The 17,940-nt window shown below is 44.2% G+C and overlaps 1 protein-coding gene across 3 annotated transcripts in view; it reads right to left on the minus strand.

Moving 5' to 3' along the window:
* Positions 1-8,450, minus strand: part of LOC135508164 (inositol-tetrakisphosphate 1-kinase-like) — a 41,352-nt gene extending 32,902 nt beyond the window's left edge. For 2 of the 3 annotated variants that reach the window (XR_010450764.1, XM_064928179.1), the window contains exons 1-2: positions 8,127-8,450; positions 7,465-7,653 (exon numbers count right to left, since the gene is read on the minus strand). Coding sequence is in view for 2 of the 3 variants with exons in the window: in XM_064928179.1 (XP_064784251.1) it covers positions 7,465-7,559 (95 nt within the window). In the remaining variant the exon portion in view is untranslated. The remainder of the gene's footprint in view (positions 1-7,464; positions 7,654-8,126) is intronic. The other variant, XM_064928180.1, reaches the window with a different exon arrangement.
* Positions 8,451-17,940: the final 9,490 nt, after the last annotated feature.

Here is a 17,940-nt window from a genome sequence, read left to right on the forward strand (position 1 = left end):
CCACCCCAGTCTGCCCAAACAAACAGAAGTAGTATAAAGGCCGTTCACACTGCACCTTAGCTCAGGGTTAAGAGCCCTGAGCTAAGGGAGATCTTAGCCCGGGGCTAAGCGAGTGTTCATTCTTGCATATTCTAAAGTCGGCCAGCACCAACCTTAGGGCCAGCTAGCCCTGGGCTACACCAGAGCAGGGTTCGCACAGACTTTGGGGTTAGCCCCAGAAACACAGTGCCAAAATATTACGTGTGAAACGGGGTCAAGAGCAATGCGTAGACTGCCCAATCACAAGTGGCACATTCACTTAACTGACATATGAAAATAATAAGCATAACAAGTAATTTAAACTATTTAATCCAAAAACATTGGTTGCTAGGCCAAACAAAAATGGTTGCAATGCAGGCTGGCTAAAGTCTTCACTTAGCCAAGTAAAGCTACTAACTCCACAGCTGGAATGGTAGAAAACACTAAATTTCTCAGTTTTCATAGATTTCTATTGACATTTAATTGCATATATCCATGACAGTAATTGTGTTGCATTAATTCCCCTGAATCAGAAAAGTTGAGGTCTCATTCGTTCACAGCATTCGCATGATAGAATTTCAAAAGTGAAACATTGTTTACGAGGATGCCGACAGGAAAACAGCAAGGTTTATACAAACCATGACTGTTGGAAGTCAAATGCTAGGCTAGAAGCAACATTTAATAGTGTGTTAATAAATGTATTTTTTTTTAACATTGGTTGCATGTCAGATATAGAATGTTGGTTGCATGTTGTGTTTGTCCATTGTCCCAGGGCTTTGGAATACAAGTGTGAATCTTTAGCCCAGGGCTAAAGCTTAGTCTAGGGCCAGCCGAGCCTGGGGCTAAGAGCCTGGAGCTAAGACAGCCTGGAGCTAAGACAAAAGCAGTATGAAATGGCCTTAAGTGGCTGAGTTCAAGTTTGAGTGTTTTCCGTACTATAAAAACACAGTGATCAAAACAAATGTTAGAGGTCATCAAGTAGTGAGGACATGCAGGTCCTACTCATCTGAACATGCAGACAAATATGGATGGAGGACAGAATGAACACTAAGCTAGGGTATGTGGAAAAACAGTGAACTTTCAGTGGGCACCATGTCAGAATGCTTGAGGGTATTTTTGTTTCAATAGAAGCTGTTCAAGCTTCTTAGAAATCTGTCAAGGCAGTGAGAGGAATGGGACATGTAGAAACCTGCTGGTTCTATGGGAGCGGTTGTCTAGATCAGATATTTCCTCATTATGAAAGCATGAGGTCCAAACGCAAACACGGAAGAGATGGCATCTTCCACAGAGCTGTAGATTTTAATGGTGATTAGCGGCCTCAATGAGACCGGGCTTTCTGATGACTAAACAATTACATGCTTAGTTAGACACAGAAGGAGATGACAATTGTCACAAGATTAGGTATTTTCGGAGTAAGGCATAAAAATGTATTATATGAGTAAAACATTTTACTGAGCCGGCAATTCGTAACTTTTGAATTCTGCTTTCTTACCAATGCATGTTGCATTTGGATCAGTTTGGACTCCCAGACTGATGCACTCATCTTAAACATTTGAACCAGGGACCAATGCTTATGGGTGAATTGTTACATCCCTAGTGACCACATAATGCAATCAGAAAGGAAGTCCTACTATAGTGGACACATTTTCTCTTTGTGAAACTGAAATGATACTTCAGACTATTGACAGCAATATAACCTACAGGTAGAAATCATGGTGTGTGTGTGTGTGTGTGTGTGTGAGGCCAATGGCACCATGCACACAGGCACACTCCAAACAAACCTTTGACCTTAGTGCAGTAAAATAGGTGACAAGTGGAGTACATGTTACAGCAAGGAATAACCTGCTACTTAGTAATAGGCGAAATGACGCCCCCTTCAAAAAGGGATGGGCACAGTTATTCCAATAGCTAAACGCACGTTAGCATTTGATTACCTCGGAGAGCAATCATAGTAAAAGAAAATTTAAGGTTTAGTCAAAAATGTAATCAAATTATCTATGCAACATAGCCTACAAGTATAGACCATTACATTTGAAATGTTAAACAGTTTAATGACAGTGCCCCCCATTTAAAAAAACAAACAAATCCCTTTCACATGTGTAGCTTCTTAATGTCGGTCAAAGAAGTGACTATAGTCAGACACTCCATGTGTAGCAAGTGAAGTAGGAGAATTCTAAATCAATGCAAAATGTAATTAAAATGACAGATTTACATTGGCTAAATGATCAACCAACAGGTAAGTGGTTGTTTCATATGAATGGAGATGTAGATATTGGACAGAGAGCGCAGCAAAATTAGCCTTGCTACTTCAGCTAGCTAGTTAGTTAACTTGCGACTGTAGCTAGCTTCTTTAAAACAATTTGATGCAGTCAAGACCGGCACTACCAGATGGTATGATAGGTAACCTATGGCAGCAACAAGTTTGTCTAATTTGCGAGTCAGTTTGGCTACTTTCTATCCCCATCTCCTTGCCATAGACAGAGCAGCACACCGGCTTTTTTAAAAACAAGATTTAAACCATCTTAAAATAAAAAATAAAAAAGATAGTATATGAATACTGAAAATCATTTAAAAATGCCCATCTCTATTCCTTAACTATATTTTCCAAGAGTAAGCAAAACACAGAAGGTTTGATTGTTCAAACCCATCCCTAACCACCCTATAACCTACACGCCGAGCCATCCTCCAGAGGGAGTCATTTGGTTGGAGGGTTATGAAGAGATTTAAAATATTTGGAGGATTACATTGTCATAATCTGTGCTGGCTCAATCAGGTTGCTTTGAGTCAACAGCTCCCTTGGCAAGGTGAAAATCACTCACCACTGCCATCAGCAGAGAGAATCCACTCTGAAAAAATATCTTACCTAACACACAGACCTGCCCTAGTTGAATGGTTTTTGGTCATTTCACATTGTCTGCCCTTTAGGCGTTTTCACACGGGCTGAGTGTGACACTCCTAAAACACAGGCAACAGAGAGAAAGGATTGATTAAAGCCAGTTTGCATGAGTGTTGTGGGTCCCATCCCTGCTTGTTGATACCAAATACAACACTATTTAGCTATCAGCAGGCAGGGTTTACAGTCAGTTCTGCTGAGGAAATCCAATGCAATCACTGCCCCACTTTACATCGCCTTATATAACCATTCACTCTGCTGGAGACTGATACAGCAAGGCACAATGTAAGGTAAGAGATACCATCTCCCTCTACTCGAGAGTCAAGCACATTGCACATACACCTACTAGATGCTTTAGTAAAGCCTCTTTTCCAAATTCCAGTTGCTCAGGTTTCACAAACCTAACACACCCATGTTATAAGAGAGGCACCTGGAGCCACAAACCACACCCACATACCCCCATCTTACACACACACGTATGTGTGGTAGTAGAGTAGTGGCCTGAAGGCACACACTTAATGTGTTGTGAAATTGGTTGTGAATGTATTGCAATGCTGTTTTTAAATGTTTTAACTGGCTTAATTGTGCTGGACCCCAGGAAGAGTAGCTGCTGCCTTGGCAGTAGCTATTGGGGATCCATAATAAATACAAATACACAACAAACAAGGCCGACATTCACCACAACCTCTCTGGTCATCTTTTTTTCAGTGAAATCATTAGACTAGACAAATTCATACATTTCTCTCAATGAGGACTCAAACAGTAAAGGTGAGAGCCTCCTCCACACTAGTGTGCCACAACTCTAGTGCCCACACATACAGAACTCAGCATCACGCAGAGAGCAATTATCACGTCACAGGAGACCAATCAAAGGTCTAATTAACTATGCTTCAAGTAATTTCCTCGCCATCTTAAATAAGCATGCCCCTCTCAAAAAATGTATAACAAACAGATATAGCCCTTGTTGGGTCACTCCAGACTGGACTGCCCTCAACCAGCACAAAAACATAATGCGGTGTACTGCACTAGCATGGAAGTCTCCGCGATATGCAACTTTTCAGGGAAGTCAGGAACCAATACACACAGTCAGTTAGGAAAGCAAAGGCTAGCTTTTGCAAACAGAAATTTGCATCCTGCAGCTCTAACTCCAAAAAGTTCTGGGACACTGTAAAGTCCATGGAGAATTAGAGCACCTCCTCCCAGCTGCCCACTGCACTGAGGCTAGGAAACACTGTCACCACTGATAAATCGAAAATTTCAATAAGCATGGCTAACCCAACCAACAGCTCCGCACCACCCGCAACTACTTGCCCAAGCCTCCCCAGCTTCTCCTTCACCCTAATCCAGATAGCTGATGTTGTGAAAGAGCTTCAAAACCTGGACCCATACCTATCAGCAGGGCTAGACAACCTGGACACTAAAATTATCCACCACCATTGTTGCAACCCCTATTACTAGTCTGGTCAATCTCTCGTATCATTTGAGATCCCCAAAGATTGGAAAGCTGCCACGGTCATCCCCCTCTTCAAAGGGGGAGACAGGTCTGTAACAGTTTGGGTCAAGACTATATCCATCCTGCCCTGTCTCTAAAGTCTTCAAAAGCCAAGTTAAGATCACTGACCATTTCGATTCCCACCGTAACTTCTCCGCTGTGCAATCCGGTTTCCGAGCTGGTCACGGGTGCACCTCAGCCACGCTCAAGGTACTAAACGATATCATAACAACCATCAATAAAAGACAGTACTGTGCAGCCGTCTTCGACCTGGCCAAGGCTTTTGACTTTGTCAATCACCATATTCTTATTGACAGACTCAGCCTTTTAAATTATTATTATTCATTTTTTTACCTTTATTTAACTAGGCAAGTCAGTTGCTTAAGAGCAAATTCTTATTTTCAAAGTTCAGGGGCCGAACGACAGATTTGTACCTTGTCAGCTCGGGGGTTTGAACTTGCAATCTTCCGGTTACTAGTCCAACACTAACCACTAGGCTACCCTGCCGCCCTTGGTTTGTCAAATGACTGCCTCGCCTGGTTCACCAACTACTTCTCAGACAGTTCAGCATGTCAAATCAGAGGGCCTCTGGCAGTCTCTATGGGGGGGGGGGGATCACAGGGTTCAACTCTCAGGCCGACCCTTTTCTCTGGATATTTCAATGTTGCTCTTGCTGCGGGCGATTCCTTGATCCACCTCTACGCAGACAACACCATTCAGGATACATCTGGCCCATCTTTGGACGCTGTGTTAACAAACCTCCAGACGAGCTTCAATGCCATACAACACTCCTTCCGTGGCCTCCAACTGCTCTTAAATGCAAGTAACACTAAATGCATGTTCTTCAACTGATTGCTGCTAGAACCCACCCACCCAACATCAAAACTCTGGAAGGTTCTGACTTAGGTATTTGTAGTTGTCCACATATTCTAGGTGTCTGGTTAGACTAAACTCTCCTTCCAGACATTAAGCATCTACAAACCAAAATAAAATCTAGAGTCGGCTTCCTATTTCGCAACAAAGCCTCCTTCACTCACGCTGCCAAACACACCCTCATTAAACTGACTATCCTACCGATCCTAGACTTCGGCGATGTCATTTACAAAATAGCATCCAAAACTCCACTCAGCAAACTGGATGCAGTGCCAGCCGTTTTGTCACCAAAGCCCCATAAACCCACCACTGCAACCTGTATCCTCTCATCGGCTGGCCCTCACTACATATTCATCGCCAGACCCACTGGCTCCAGGTCACCTATAAGTCTTTGCTAGGTAAAGCGCCGCCTTCTCAGCTCACTGGTCACCATAACACCCACCCATAGTACGCGCTCCAACAGGAATATCTCACATCCCCAAAGCAAAGACCCCCTTTTGCCACCTTTCCGTCCAGTTCTCTGCTGCCAATGACTGGAACGATGTGCAAAAAAAAAAAAAAAAAAAAAAAGATGAAGTTGGAGACTTCTCTCCCTCACTAACTTTAAGCATCAGCTATCTGAGCAGCTCACCGATCGCTGCACACAGCCCATCTGTAAATAGGCCATCCAGCTACCTACCTCATCCCCATATTGTTTTAATTAACTTTTTTTGCACACCAGTATTTCTACTTGCACATAATCTGCACATCTATCACTCGTGTTAATTTGCTGAATTGTAATTATTTCACTACTATGGCCTATTTATTGCCTTACCTCCTTACTCCATTTGCACACACTGTATATAAATTTTTCTATTGCTATTGACTGTACTTTTGTTAATCCCATGTGTAACTGTTGTTTTTTGTTGCACTGCTTTGCTTCATCTTGGCCAGGTTGCAGTTGTAAATGAGAACGTGTTCTCAACTGGCCTAACTGGTTAAATAAAGGTTAAATAAAAAATGTCTGCGCTCTGCGGACAATTCCTTCGACCTAATGGCTTGGTTTTTGCTCTGACATGCACTGTCAACTGTGGAACCTTAGACAGGCCTTTCCCTTTCATGTCTCAAGGATGATCAATGGAAACAGGATGCACCTGATCTCAATTTTGCATCTCATAGTAAAGGTTCTGAATACTTGTGTAAGTAAGGTATTTTTGTTTTTCTAAAAACCTGTATTCGCTTTGTCATTATGGGGTATTGTGTGTAGATTGCGGAGGATAAAAAAAAGTTAATCCATTTCAGAGTAAGGCTGTAACATAACAAAATGTGGACAAAGTCAAAGGGTCTGAATACTTTATAAGCACTTGCCCCAAAAATGTAAATGCATCAGTTTCAACTTTACACTGGGAAAGAACAAGAAAAAAAAGAGTTATTTGCATTTTGGTTATTGCCAGTAACAACAAATCACCTGCCCAATGAGAAACTGCTTGCACAATTTTTTTTACCTTTATGTTACTCGGCAAGTCAGTTAAGAACAAATTCTTATTTTCAATGACAGCCTAGGAACAGTGGGTTAACTGCCTGTTCAGGGGCAGAACGACAGATTTGTACCTTGTCAGCTCAGGGATTTGAACTTGCAACCTTTCGGTTACTAGTCCAACGCTCTAACCACCAGGCTACCCCTGCCGGACAAGGCAATAGGGAAACCCTTTTATGTCAATCGCTGTAATTCTGTTTCATATATAAAAAGGCTGTCTATTCAGAGACATTGAGAAATTAACATGGCCCAGAAACAGTTACATGATAGATGCAAAGTGAGCACGAGCTCACATTGGTTCCATTATTTGAATGTGTGTGAAATCTACCACAGATTCTGGGGCTTAGCCTACCCAATGTAAGCAAGTAAAGTGTTCTCTACAGACCACAGAATTTGTCATAGCCTCTTCAAATAATGTTCAAAATGTGTATTCCAAAATATATCAGTTAAGAAAAGATGGATCAATTCTTGGTTCTTGAGGTCATTAAATGGAGTGGACATTGGTCACAGTTAAATATATGATTACCTAGCAATATTTTCGAGACTGGATACGTGTAACAAATAGCTACAATGCATCTCTTCAATAGTGCTGTCTATATCCCTTCACGACTAACTACTGTACAGTGGACTGAAAATTTAACCACCAGTAGCTGCATTGTTCTCACCACATACCTGCACAAATCAGCGAAGGCCTGAAAATTCAGCTTCTTCATCTTCTTCTCGCTGAGCCAGTAGCCCACTCTCCTGCCTTTCAAAAAAGTCTGCATCTCTCCACCTCACCTAACGTATGTTCTTAATCCAGATGTTAACAGTTACTGTCGATTCAACCTGGAAAACAGGAAACCGTCGTCTCACACGAACCTAGAGGGAAGGGATGAATTACTTAGCTTGCTAGCATTTCGTATTATGTGAGGAAACCAGATAGGTTGATTCTCCTCAATCTTCCAACTACTTTAGTTCGCTAGCAAACTAACGTTAGTCAGCCATAACAACAATGTAACGTTTATGACAGTGCTAGCGCACGTTAACTATACAGCCAACTTTACTTAATGTCAAATAACTATTAGCTACCTACATTAATGTTGACCAGATAAAACAAATGTGTCCCGGAGATAAATTGTCTCCCCCCCCCCCCTGGCTAGCTGCATTTCCCGAAAATAGACTAATTTCTACAGGATGCGCCACAACATAAACCAAATTATTACTAATCATATACATAGCTAGCTATACAAGGTGGTTTCTGGATACATTCGCGAGCATAATGACACAGCTCGAGGAGAAGCAGAAATGCACAGCTAATAAATATCAGAAGTTCAATAAAAATGTATAGCTACCAGCTAACTAGCACATTTCCTCCCTAAATGTCGTTGTCCTAGTAAGGATAGCCACCTAGCTAGCCTGATAGCTGTCCATTCTCCGTTCCGCTGGATGTTGAAGCTGAAGTTGTTATGACTGCGCGGAGGTCTTCTCTTCAATCTAGACTGGTCGAAATTGGACTCTAACTGACAGTACACACACACTCTCGAGTCGTGCTCATTTAGGTAGCCCTAGCGCGTACCCCCTAAACAACTACGCATACCGCTAGCTACCTCGCTGTCAAACAGGGCAGAGTTTTTCACCCTCATTAGAAAATAACAGCACGTCAGCACAGCTTCAATGTTGTAATGTCTTTGACGTCAGTTTAAACAACAGCTCCCCTATGTGGCAGCAATAAATACTTAACCCTTAAAGGGAACGTGGTCTTGTTTTTTTTGGTAAGATGTGTGGATTCCATTAAAAAAATGTTTTTACTTCATCTGAAAAAAACAACGACACTTTTGAAATGAAACCCAATATATTCGAACTGCATGCCTCAACTCCCCCTAACACCTGCCTTTAAACCTAATGATACAGAAGGGACACATTATCATTCAAACTGGTGAATGTTTCTAGGAACTACCACTGCGCCATCTGCTGGTAAAATATTTTGAATGTTGAAGTTGGTTTTGTCTCAGAAGTCCTCAAGCAGAGTTTACCAAACTCAGTACTGATTTTTTTTGTGAGTCTGCTGCCCAGAGGGCGAGGGCGCTACATATTTTGTGACTCGGACGATAGATGTGGCCTGCTTTGCTCTCCGGAGCAGAGCCCTGCTGAAAGGAGTGATAACTGGGGTGACGTTGAGTGTTGAGGTGGATCGACTGAAGTTGAGGACCCCCAGTGTCTGGGATGCACACTGTTCGGTGTGACACTGGCGAGACCCACTGGCGAGTACGAGACTGAGGAGACCCTCCCTGTCCTTCTGAATTTTGATGCAGAGTGTTTGCCAGATGACGTTATACTAGGGTATATCCGTTTTCCTGTGAGAGCTGTTGTTTCGGAGCCCACTACGGTGTTTTAGGTGCCAATATTATGGTAATTTTGCAGCAGTATGTAGGAGGGAGATTCCGAGGTGTGAGAAGTGTGCAGGAGGGCATGGGACAAAGGAATGTGTAATTCTGGTGGAAAAAGTTAGGTGTTTCAATTGTGGGGGTGGCTATGTTGCTGGGGATCAGAAATGTCCTGTGAGAGTGAGACAGGTTGAAGTTTCCAGGGTAAGAGCAGTGCAGAAACTGTCATATGTTGAGGCAGTGAGGACAGTTGAGAATGGAAGGCAAATGGTGAGGGAGCCTGAGAGGATCCCTGTGAGTAGTAGGCCAGGGTCATTAATTGTACCGCTGTTGTGACTTTTGGTTAATTAAAATTCAAGATAATTTATTGATTAATTCCTGGAATAATTAATTAACCGTTTTACCATTAATTCTAGATCAACAATATTTTCCTTCTGAGCAGGATAGGAAAAGTCAATCAGTGTTTGGTTTCCAAGGAACTGGGATAATTCAGTTCAATTTGCTGTGGCTGCAGCTCGAATAAACTAGGGTTTCAATGGCCGAGCAGCTGCACACAAGCCTAAGATCCCCATGCTCAATGCCGAGCGTCGGCTGGAGTGGTGAATCATGCCTTACCATCTGGCAATCCGACTGATGAATCTGGGTTTTTGGCGGATGCCAGGAGAATGCTACCTGCCCGAATGCATAGTTCCAACTGTAATGTTTGGTGGAGGAGTTATAATGGTCTGGGGATGTTTTTCATGGTTCGGGGTGGGCCCCTTAGTTCCAGTGAAGGGAAATCTTAACGCTACAGCATACAATGACAATCTAGACGATTCTGTGCTTCCAACTTTGTGGCAACAGTTTGGGGAAGGCCCTTTCCTGTTTCAGCATGACAATGCCCCCGAGCACAAAACTAGTTTCATACAGAAATGGTTTGTCGAAATCGGTGAGAAAGAACTTGACTGGCCTGCACAGTGCCCTGACCTCAACCCCATCGAACATCTTTGGGATGAATTGGAATGTCGACTGCGAGCCAGACCTAGTCACCCATGGTTTTAGGGGTGTTATGTTTGTTCCATATATAATGACAAACCGGGGCGTAGGTTTAACTATTTTTAATGAACATATACTTCAGCTAGAAAACTCCATGTTTAGCCATGCAAGGCATCCTTTAACCATCTGCCTAGCCTGCTGGGTAACGTAGTCTAAATGTTATTAACACATAACAACACAAGGGGAGGGGAGGGTTTGTTCGAAATTAGTAGGGATTTATTTGTTTATTTTATTTTTTCTTAGTAGTACAGAATTAGGCAAACCATGAATGCTCGCAGACTTCAGCACAGTAGGTGGCGGCATGCGCCTTAAACGTTTGTTTTCTGACCGCCATTATACCAGGGACGTAAGTGGGCATTTCATATCAGTGTCGGTTGTTGAACGCAGGTCGAGCTGGCTGACTGTTTGGAAAGCTGTGACTAGCGATCAATTGTTCATAAACAAACAATCAAACTTTACTCGGTGTGGCACGGCTGTGCTGTGACTGGGTCAGAGATGGTAGGAGATAGTGATGGAGAAGAAAGTGAAGCAAGTATGGAGCATAGTGGTACAAATAAAGGAGGGGGTAAGAAAGAGAAAGAAAGTGGGAGAGAAAGGGAGCAGGGGTTTGAATGCGACCGAGAAATCTATGGAGGCAGAGAGGAGGCAGAAAAGGATGTTTGAGGAGACCAACAGTTTCCAACGCTAGCGGCAGTTCGGAGTTAGAAAGTGCCGAGGAAGGGTAAGATAAGACACGAGGGGAGCATGGAGATGAGGAAGAGCAGCAAAGGATTCTGAATTCTAGGGAGGAAATGGGAGTTGGGGTGAAGAGTCCGATAAGGTTGACGGCTGTGATAAGAGTTGATTGGGAAAGTTGTCATTGCTAAAGTGCTAAGAGATGGAAGCGTGTTGGTGTTCTGGAAGGACATGGCGCAGAGGGAAAAAGCTCTGAGTGAAGCAACTCGGGAAGTGTAAAGTGGTGTCGAGCAGCTGGAATGATCAAGCAGGGAAGCAGTGGATTAAAGGGGTGATAACAGGAGGGCCTGTGAGTGACAAAACTAAAGAGGTACGGGACTATTTGAGAGGATGCGTTCTAGTGAATGTTCAAAGATTGCAAGCAACAAGGGGTGGAGTTAGGGTAGATAGCACGTCTATTCTGTTACACTTCAAGGACCAGGTACTGCCAAATATGCTATCAATAGCACTGCTTAAGTATAGTCTAGAACAGAGAAGATTCAGCTAATAGTGAAAGCTGCTGAGTGACATCTGAGTATGACAGGGTTGACATGGGAAGAGGTTCGAGATGACCTCAATCAGCCGAGGATGGAGTCATGTATTACTGGATCTTAGTTATGGTAGTAGTACTACAACAGACTGCTCAAAGCCTGTTGGCTAATGGGGAGGAGATCAAGCAGTTCATTGTAGATATGCCTGCTAAGGCTGATGTGATTTGTGTGCAGGAAACATGGCTCAAACCAAATGTGGAGTTTATTATACGGATAATATAGTGGTTCGTAGGGGGGGTGTTCCACCTTCATAAAGCAAGAACTTCCCTACAGGATGCTAGGCAGAGGTATTGAACAGGAATATGTGGTGATGGAGTTGTGGTTGAGAAGTGGGGTGGTAGTGAATTACTATAATCCATGTCAAATACTGGACCTGGAAGTGCTGGAGAGGGATAGAAGTAAGGTAATGTAGTGTGAGGATTTCACTGCCCACAACACACTCTTGTCGAGGCAGATGGATGGAAATGACCAAGTGATGGAAAATCGAATGGAAATGAAAGATCTGGTGTGCCTGAATGATGGCCGAGGATTGATGTAGTCACAGGGAAAGAGTCTGTCTTGGACCTCACTCTGGTATCTAGTGTGATGGCAGGAATCTGTGAGTGGGAGTGATCATTACCCCATAGTATGCGCAATAGGCAGGAGGGAGGAAGAGGTGTCAGTGGCTGGAGTAGGCAGGTGGGTGTTTGGAACGGCAAAGTGGGATCAGTTTCAGGAGCTGAGTGAACAGGTGATTGGTCAGGTGGATATGAGAGGGGATGTGTATAGTATGAATAACTGGGTGAGAACAGCGTTAGTGTGGGCAGCTACTGAGGCTATACCTGAGAGTTCATGGAGAAGGAGGAGGAAAGCAGTCCCATGGTGGACGGAGGAGGGTGGGACAATGGTGAAGAGTAGAAACAAGACATTTAGAGTACTGAAAAGGACATACTGATTAAGAATAAGCAGGCCCAGGCCCTGGTGAGAAGAATTATCGGTCAGACAAAGAGGTCATGTTGGCGTCGGTTCTGTGACACCATTGGAAAAGCAACACTTGTGGGTTAAGTGTGGGAGATTAGTGGGGAGTGGGATCATCCAGTGTTGACGAGAGGGAAGGATGTGGCAGTAACAGATGAGAAGGCAGAGATGATGGCCAAAGTGTTTGTAGAAGTGCATAGCTTGGCAAATTTGTTAGAGGAGGGGCAGAGGGGGAGAGAGAGAACGAGAGAGGAGCATCCTGGAGTGCTGGATAGAAAGGAGGATGTAAATGATGCATTGAATGCACCATTTACAATGGCAGAGATGAAAAGGGCAATAGGTAAGGCTGGTTTAACTTCACCTGGGAAAGATGATGTGTGCTTTGTTTTGTTGGCCCATCTTAGTGATGAGGCACTGGATAAGGTTTTGGTTTTGTACAACACAGTGTGGGAGGGAGGCACGGAAGGACCCAACGAGGCTAACAAGTTATCGGCCAATAGCTTTAACATCACATGTATGTAATATTATGGAACATATGGTTACGGAGAGGGTAACTTACTTCCTGGAGAGCAGGAGACTGGTATCGCTACATCAGAGTGGGTTCAGGAAGGAAAGGAGGACTATGGACCCAGTGCTCTGTTTAGAAGCAGAGGTCAGGAAGGCTCAGGTGAACAAGGAGACTGTTGTAGCTGTCTTTTTTTGATGTGCCTATGATATGATGTGGAAGGAGGGATTGTTAATCAAGCTTGATATTATCGGGTAGGAGGAAGAACGTAAAGGATTTCCTGTTTGGAAGGTCTATCCAGGTGAGGGTAGGAAAGTCACTATCAGGCAGCTACCTGGTGGATAATTGTACACCACAGGGGAGTGTGATTAGTCCTCTGTCTTTTTCAATCATGATCAATGATGTTTACTCTCAGGGAGGTCGTTATTTGCAGATGTTGGGGCCTTATGGAAGAGGGGAAGAAATGTGCCATACGTAGTCAGGAAGGTACAGGAAGCAATTGATGAAGTAGAGCGGTGGGCATTAATGTGGGGATTCAGGTTCTCTGTAGAGAACTCAGTGTTGTTTACCAGGGTGAAGGTGGGAGATGAGGTACGCTCAAAGTTATATAGGAGAAACTTGGAGAGGGTGGGGGCCTTCAGGTTTCTTGGGGTATACTTTGACACTAGACTGACCTGAGCAGAACACATTGAGAGAAGGGTGGGAAAGTGTAAGGTGCTAAATGTGATGTGCTGTCTGATGGGGAAGGAGTGGGCGGGGGGACTGGGCGTTCTTCATTGAGGACCATGCATGTTGCATTGATCCAATCTATAATAGACTATGGCAGCATAGCGTATGGTTCGAATGCCCGACCTCATTGGAAAGGCTAGATGTCATACAGGGATAAGGACTCTAATGTAATGGGGCATTTCAGATGTACACAGTGGCTGCACTATAGGTAGAGATGGGGGATATGCCATTGCAGATTAGGTGACAGCAGCTGGCAATTAATTATTGGGTCAACCTACAAGGATATGTGATGTAACATCCTGCAAAATGGATTTTATAGACATGCTGGGAACATGGGTGGGTAATATCCAGGCGAAGGAGACGGAACTGTATGGAAGGGAGTTTAGTCCAACGGTAGCTATTCTTGTAAATCCACCATGGCTACTCCCACCTCCAGTAGTTGATCTAGAAGTGTAGACAGACTACAGAAAGATAGGGAGGGTGTTGATCCATCTGATTTGTTTAAGAAACGTCTGGAAACTGTGTATCAGGATTTTGTGGCCATTTACACAGATGGCTCAAAAGACATACCGGGTCAGCATTTGTAGTGCAGGAACGTGGGGTGGAAGTCAGAAAACGTATTACAGATATTCTGGCTGTATAAATACAGTGGAGCTGATGGCCATACCGTTGGCCTTGCAGTGGGTGGAGGAAGTCAAGCCAGACAGAGTAGTTATTTGCTCTGATTAATGTGCAGTGTTAATGAGTCTCCAGTCCTTAAGCTCATGGAGCAGACAAGACTTGCTTTATGAGGTGCTACAAACCCATGGCAGGATTAGACAGATGGGTATACAGATAACATTTACTTGGGTCCCAGCCGATGTGGGGGTGGAGGGGAACAAGGCAGTTGATGTACTGGCTAAACAAGCACTTAGAAGTGGGGATGTTGGTGTTGTAGTTTCAATGAGCAAGGCAGAGGCAAAAAGCCTGGTATGAACAGTGGTGCAGAGAGGGCAGGAGCAGTGGAAGAGAGATACTAAGGGCAGGCATTTATTTCAAGTACAAAGGAAAGTTGGGGAGGACAGCAGGAAGGGACAGAAGAGAGGTGGCTATATTTACAAATTAAGGGTGGGACTCAGCCAGTTGAATAAGTCCTTACATGTGATAGGACAGCATCCAACAGGAAAGTGTGATTATTGCCAGGAAACAGACCATGGAGCATGTACTGCTACAGTGTGGGCAGTATCAGAGGGAAAGAGAGAGGCTGAGATGTAGTATGAGGGAGAAGCGGATATAGGACATTAGTTTAAAGAGTATATTGAGTAGAACGTCATTATAGTCTCAAATATTTTCTTTTTTTTGAAGAGCAACAGGGCTGGCAGGTAGGATTTAGTTTCTCCCTGTCTCTGGCCCACACTACACTCTAGGACAGTATGTGGTGGTAATGCACCATAATGTTGGATGCCAACCGCCGATAAACCCCACCGAAGAAGAAGAAGCCATTATACCATAGAAGAATAGTGCATCTACAGGTGAGACACATTTCCGTTTAACCAAAGGGTGAAAAGGTTCCCGGCTTTCAATGAGAGACTGGCATGATCCATTATTGACAAAAGGTATAATGTATTTATCACATGCTTCGTAAACAACAGGTGTGGACTAACAGTGAAATGCTTACTTTCGGGCCCTTCCCAACAATGCAGAGAGAAAGAAAATTGAGAAATAATAGAAAAGTAAAACGCATAATAAAAGTAACAATAGATACACAATGAGTAATGATAACTTAGCTATATTCAAGAGGTACCAGTACCGAGTCCATGTGCTGAGGTATGAGGTAATTGCGGTCGATATCTACATGTAACTAGGAATAATGTCAGTAGCAGCAGCGTATGTGATGAGTTAAAACATTTAATTGCAAAAAGGGTCAATGCAAATATTCTGGGTAGCTATTTGGTTAAGGGTAGTAGCTGTTCAGGGTCCTGTTGTATCCGGACTTGGTGCATCGGTACTGTTTGCCGTGCGGTAGCAGAGAGAACAGTTTATGACTTGGGTGGCTGGAGTCTTTGATCATTTTTAAGGCCTTCCTCTGACACAGCCTGATATATCAATTTATAAAGCCCTTTTTACATCAGCTGATGTCACAAAGTGCTATACAGAATAGAAGTCCTAGATGGCAGGGAACTCTGTCCCAGTGATGTACTGAGCTGTCCGCAATACCCTCTGTAGTGCCTTGCGGTCGGATGCCAAGCAGTTGCCATACCAAGCGGTGATGCAGCGTCAAGATGCTCTCAATTGTGCAGCTCTAAGAAAGAGGTCAGATGAAGCAGATGCTAAGCTACAGGACTGTTTTGCTAGCAGAGACTGGAATATGGTCTGGGATTCTTCTGATGGCATTGAGGAGTACACCACATCAGTCACTGACTTCATCAATAAGTGCATCGATGACGTCGTCCCCACAGTGACCATACGTACATGCTCCAACCAGAAGCTATGGATTACAGGCAACATCCACACTGAGTTCAAGGGTTGCTTTCAAGGAGCGGGACTCTAACCCTGAAGCCTATAAGAAATCCCGCTATGCCCTCAGACGGACCATCAAACAGGCAAAGCGTTAATACAGGACTTAGATTGAATCCTACTACACCGGCTCTGATGCTCGTCAGATGTGGCAGGGCTTGCAAACTATTACAGACTACAAAGGGAAGAGCTGCCAAATGACACGAACCTACCAGACAAGCTTAATTACTTCTATGCTCGCTTCGAGGCAAGTAACACTGAAATGCATGAGAGCACCAGCCACTCCGGACGACTGTGTGATCACGCTCTCCATAGCCGATGTGAGTAAGACCTATAAACAGGTCAAAATTCACAAGGGAGCAGGGCCAGACGGATTACCAGGACGTGTACTCCGAGCATGCGCTGACCAACTGGCAAGTGTCTTCACTGACATTTTCAACATGTCCCTGACTGAATCTGTAAAACCAACATGTTTCAAGCAGAACACCATAGTCTCTGTGCCCAAGAACACTCAAGTAAGCTGCCTAAATGACTACCGACCCGTAGCACTCACGTATGTAGCCATGAAGTGCTTTGAAAGGTTGGTAATGGCTCACATCAACACCATTATCCCTGAAATCCTTAACCCACTCTAATGCGCATACTTCCCCAACAGATCCACAGATGATGTAATCTCTATTGCACCCAACACTGCCCTTTCCCCTGGACAAAAGGAACACCTATGTGAGAATGCTATTCATTGACTACAGCTCAGCATTCAACACCATAGTAGTGCCCTCAAAGCTCATCACTAAGCTAAGGGACTAAACACCTCCCTCTGCAACTGGATCCTGGACTTCCTGATGGGCAGCCCCCAGGTGGTAAGGCTAGGGAACAACACATCCACCACGCTGATGCTCAACACGGGGCCCCTCAGGGGTGTGTGCTCAGTCCCCTCCTGTAGTCCCGGTTCACTCATGACTGCATGGCCGGGCACGACTCCAACACCATCATCACGTTTGCCGATGTCACAACAGTGGTAGGTCTGATCACCGACAACAATGAGACGGCCTATAGGGAGGAGGTCAGAGACCTGTTCGTGTGGTATAGGGACAACAACCTCTCCCTCAATGTGGTCTGGACAAAGGAGATGCTTGTGGACTTCAGGAAAAGGAGGATCGAGCACGCCCCCATTCTCATCGATGGGGCTGTATTGGAATAGGTTGAGTGCTTCAAGTTCCTTGGTGTCAACATCATCAACAAACTATCATGGTCCAAACACACTAAGACAGTTGTGAAGAGGGCACGACAAAGCCTATTCCCCCTCAGGAGACTGAAAAGATTTGGCATGGGTCCTCAGATCCTCAAAAGGTTCTATAGCTGCACAATCGAGAGCATCTTGACGGGTTGCATCAATGCCTGGTATGGCAACTGCTCGGCCTCTGACCGGTAGGCACTACAGAGGGTAGTGTGTACGGCCCACGTACATCACTGGGGCCAAGCTTCCTGCCATCCAAGACCTCTATATAAGGCGGTGTCAGAGGAAGGCCCTAATAATTGCCAGACTCTAGCCACCCTAGTCATAGGTCCTAAAGGCTCCTTAACAGCTTCTATCATAAGACTGCTGAAAAAGACTGCTTCTACTAGCTGTTTATTATCTATGCACAGTCACTTCACCCCTACCAACATGTACAAATTACCTCTAACCTGTACCCCGCACACTGACTCGGTACAGGACCCCCTGTATTTAGCCTCGTTATTATGTTACTTTTGATTATTTTGTAAATATCTTCTTGAACTGCACTGTTGGTTAAGG

Source organism: Oncorhynchus masou, chromosome 21 (assembly GCF_036934945.1).
Source record: "Oncorhynchus masou masou isolate Uvic2021 chromosome 21, UVic_Omas_1.1, whole genome shotgun sequence".
Classification (NCBI taxonomy): Eukaryota; Metazoa; Chordata; class Actinopteri; order Salmoniformes; family Salmonidae; genus Oncorhynchus; species Oncorhynchus masou.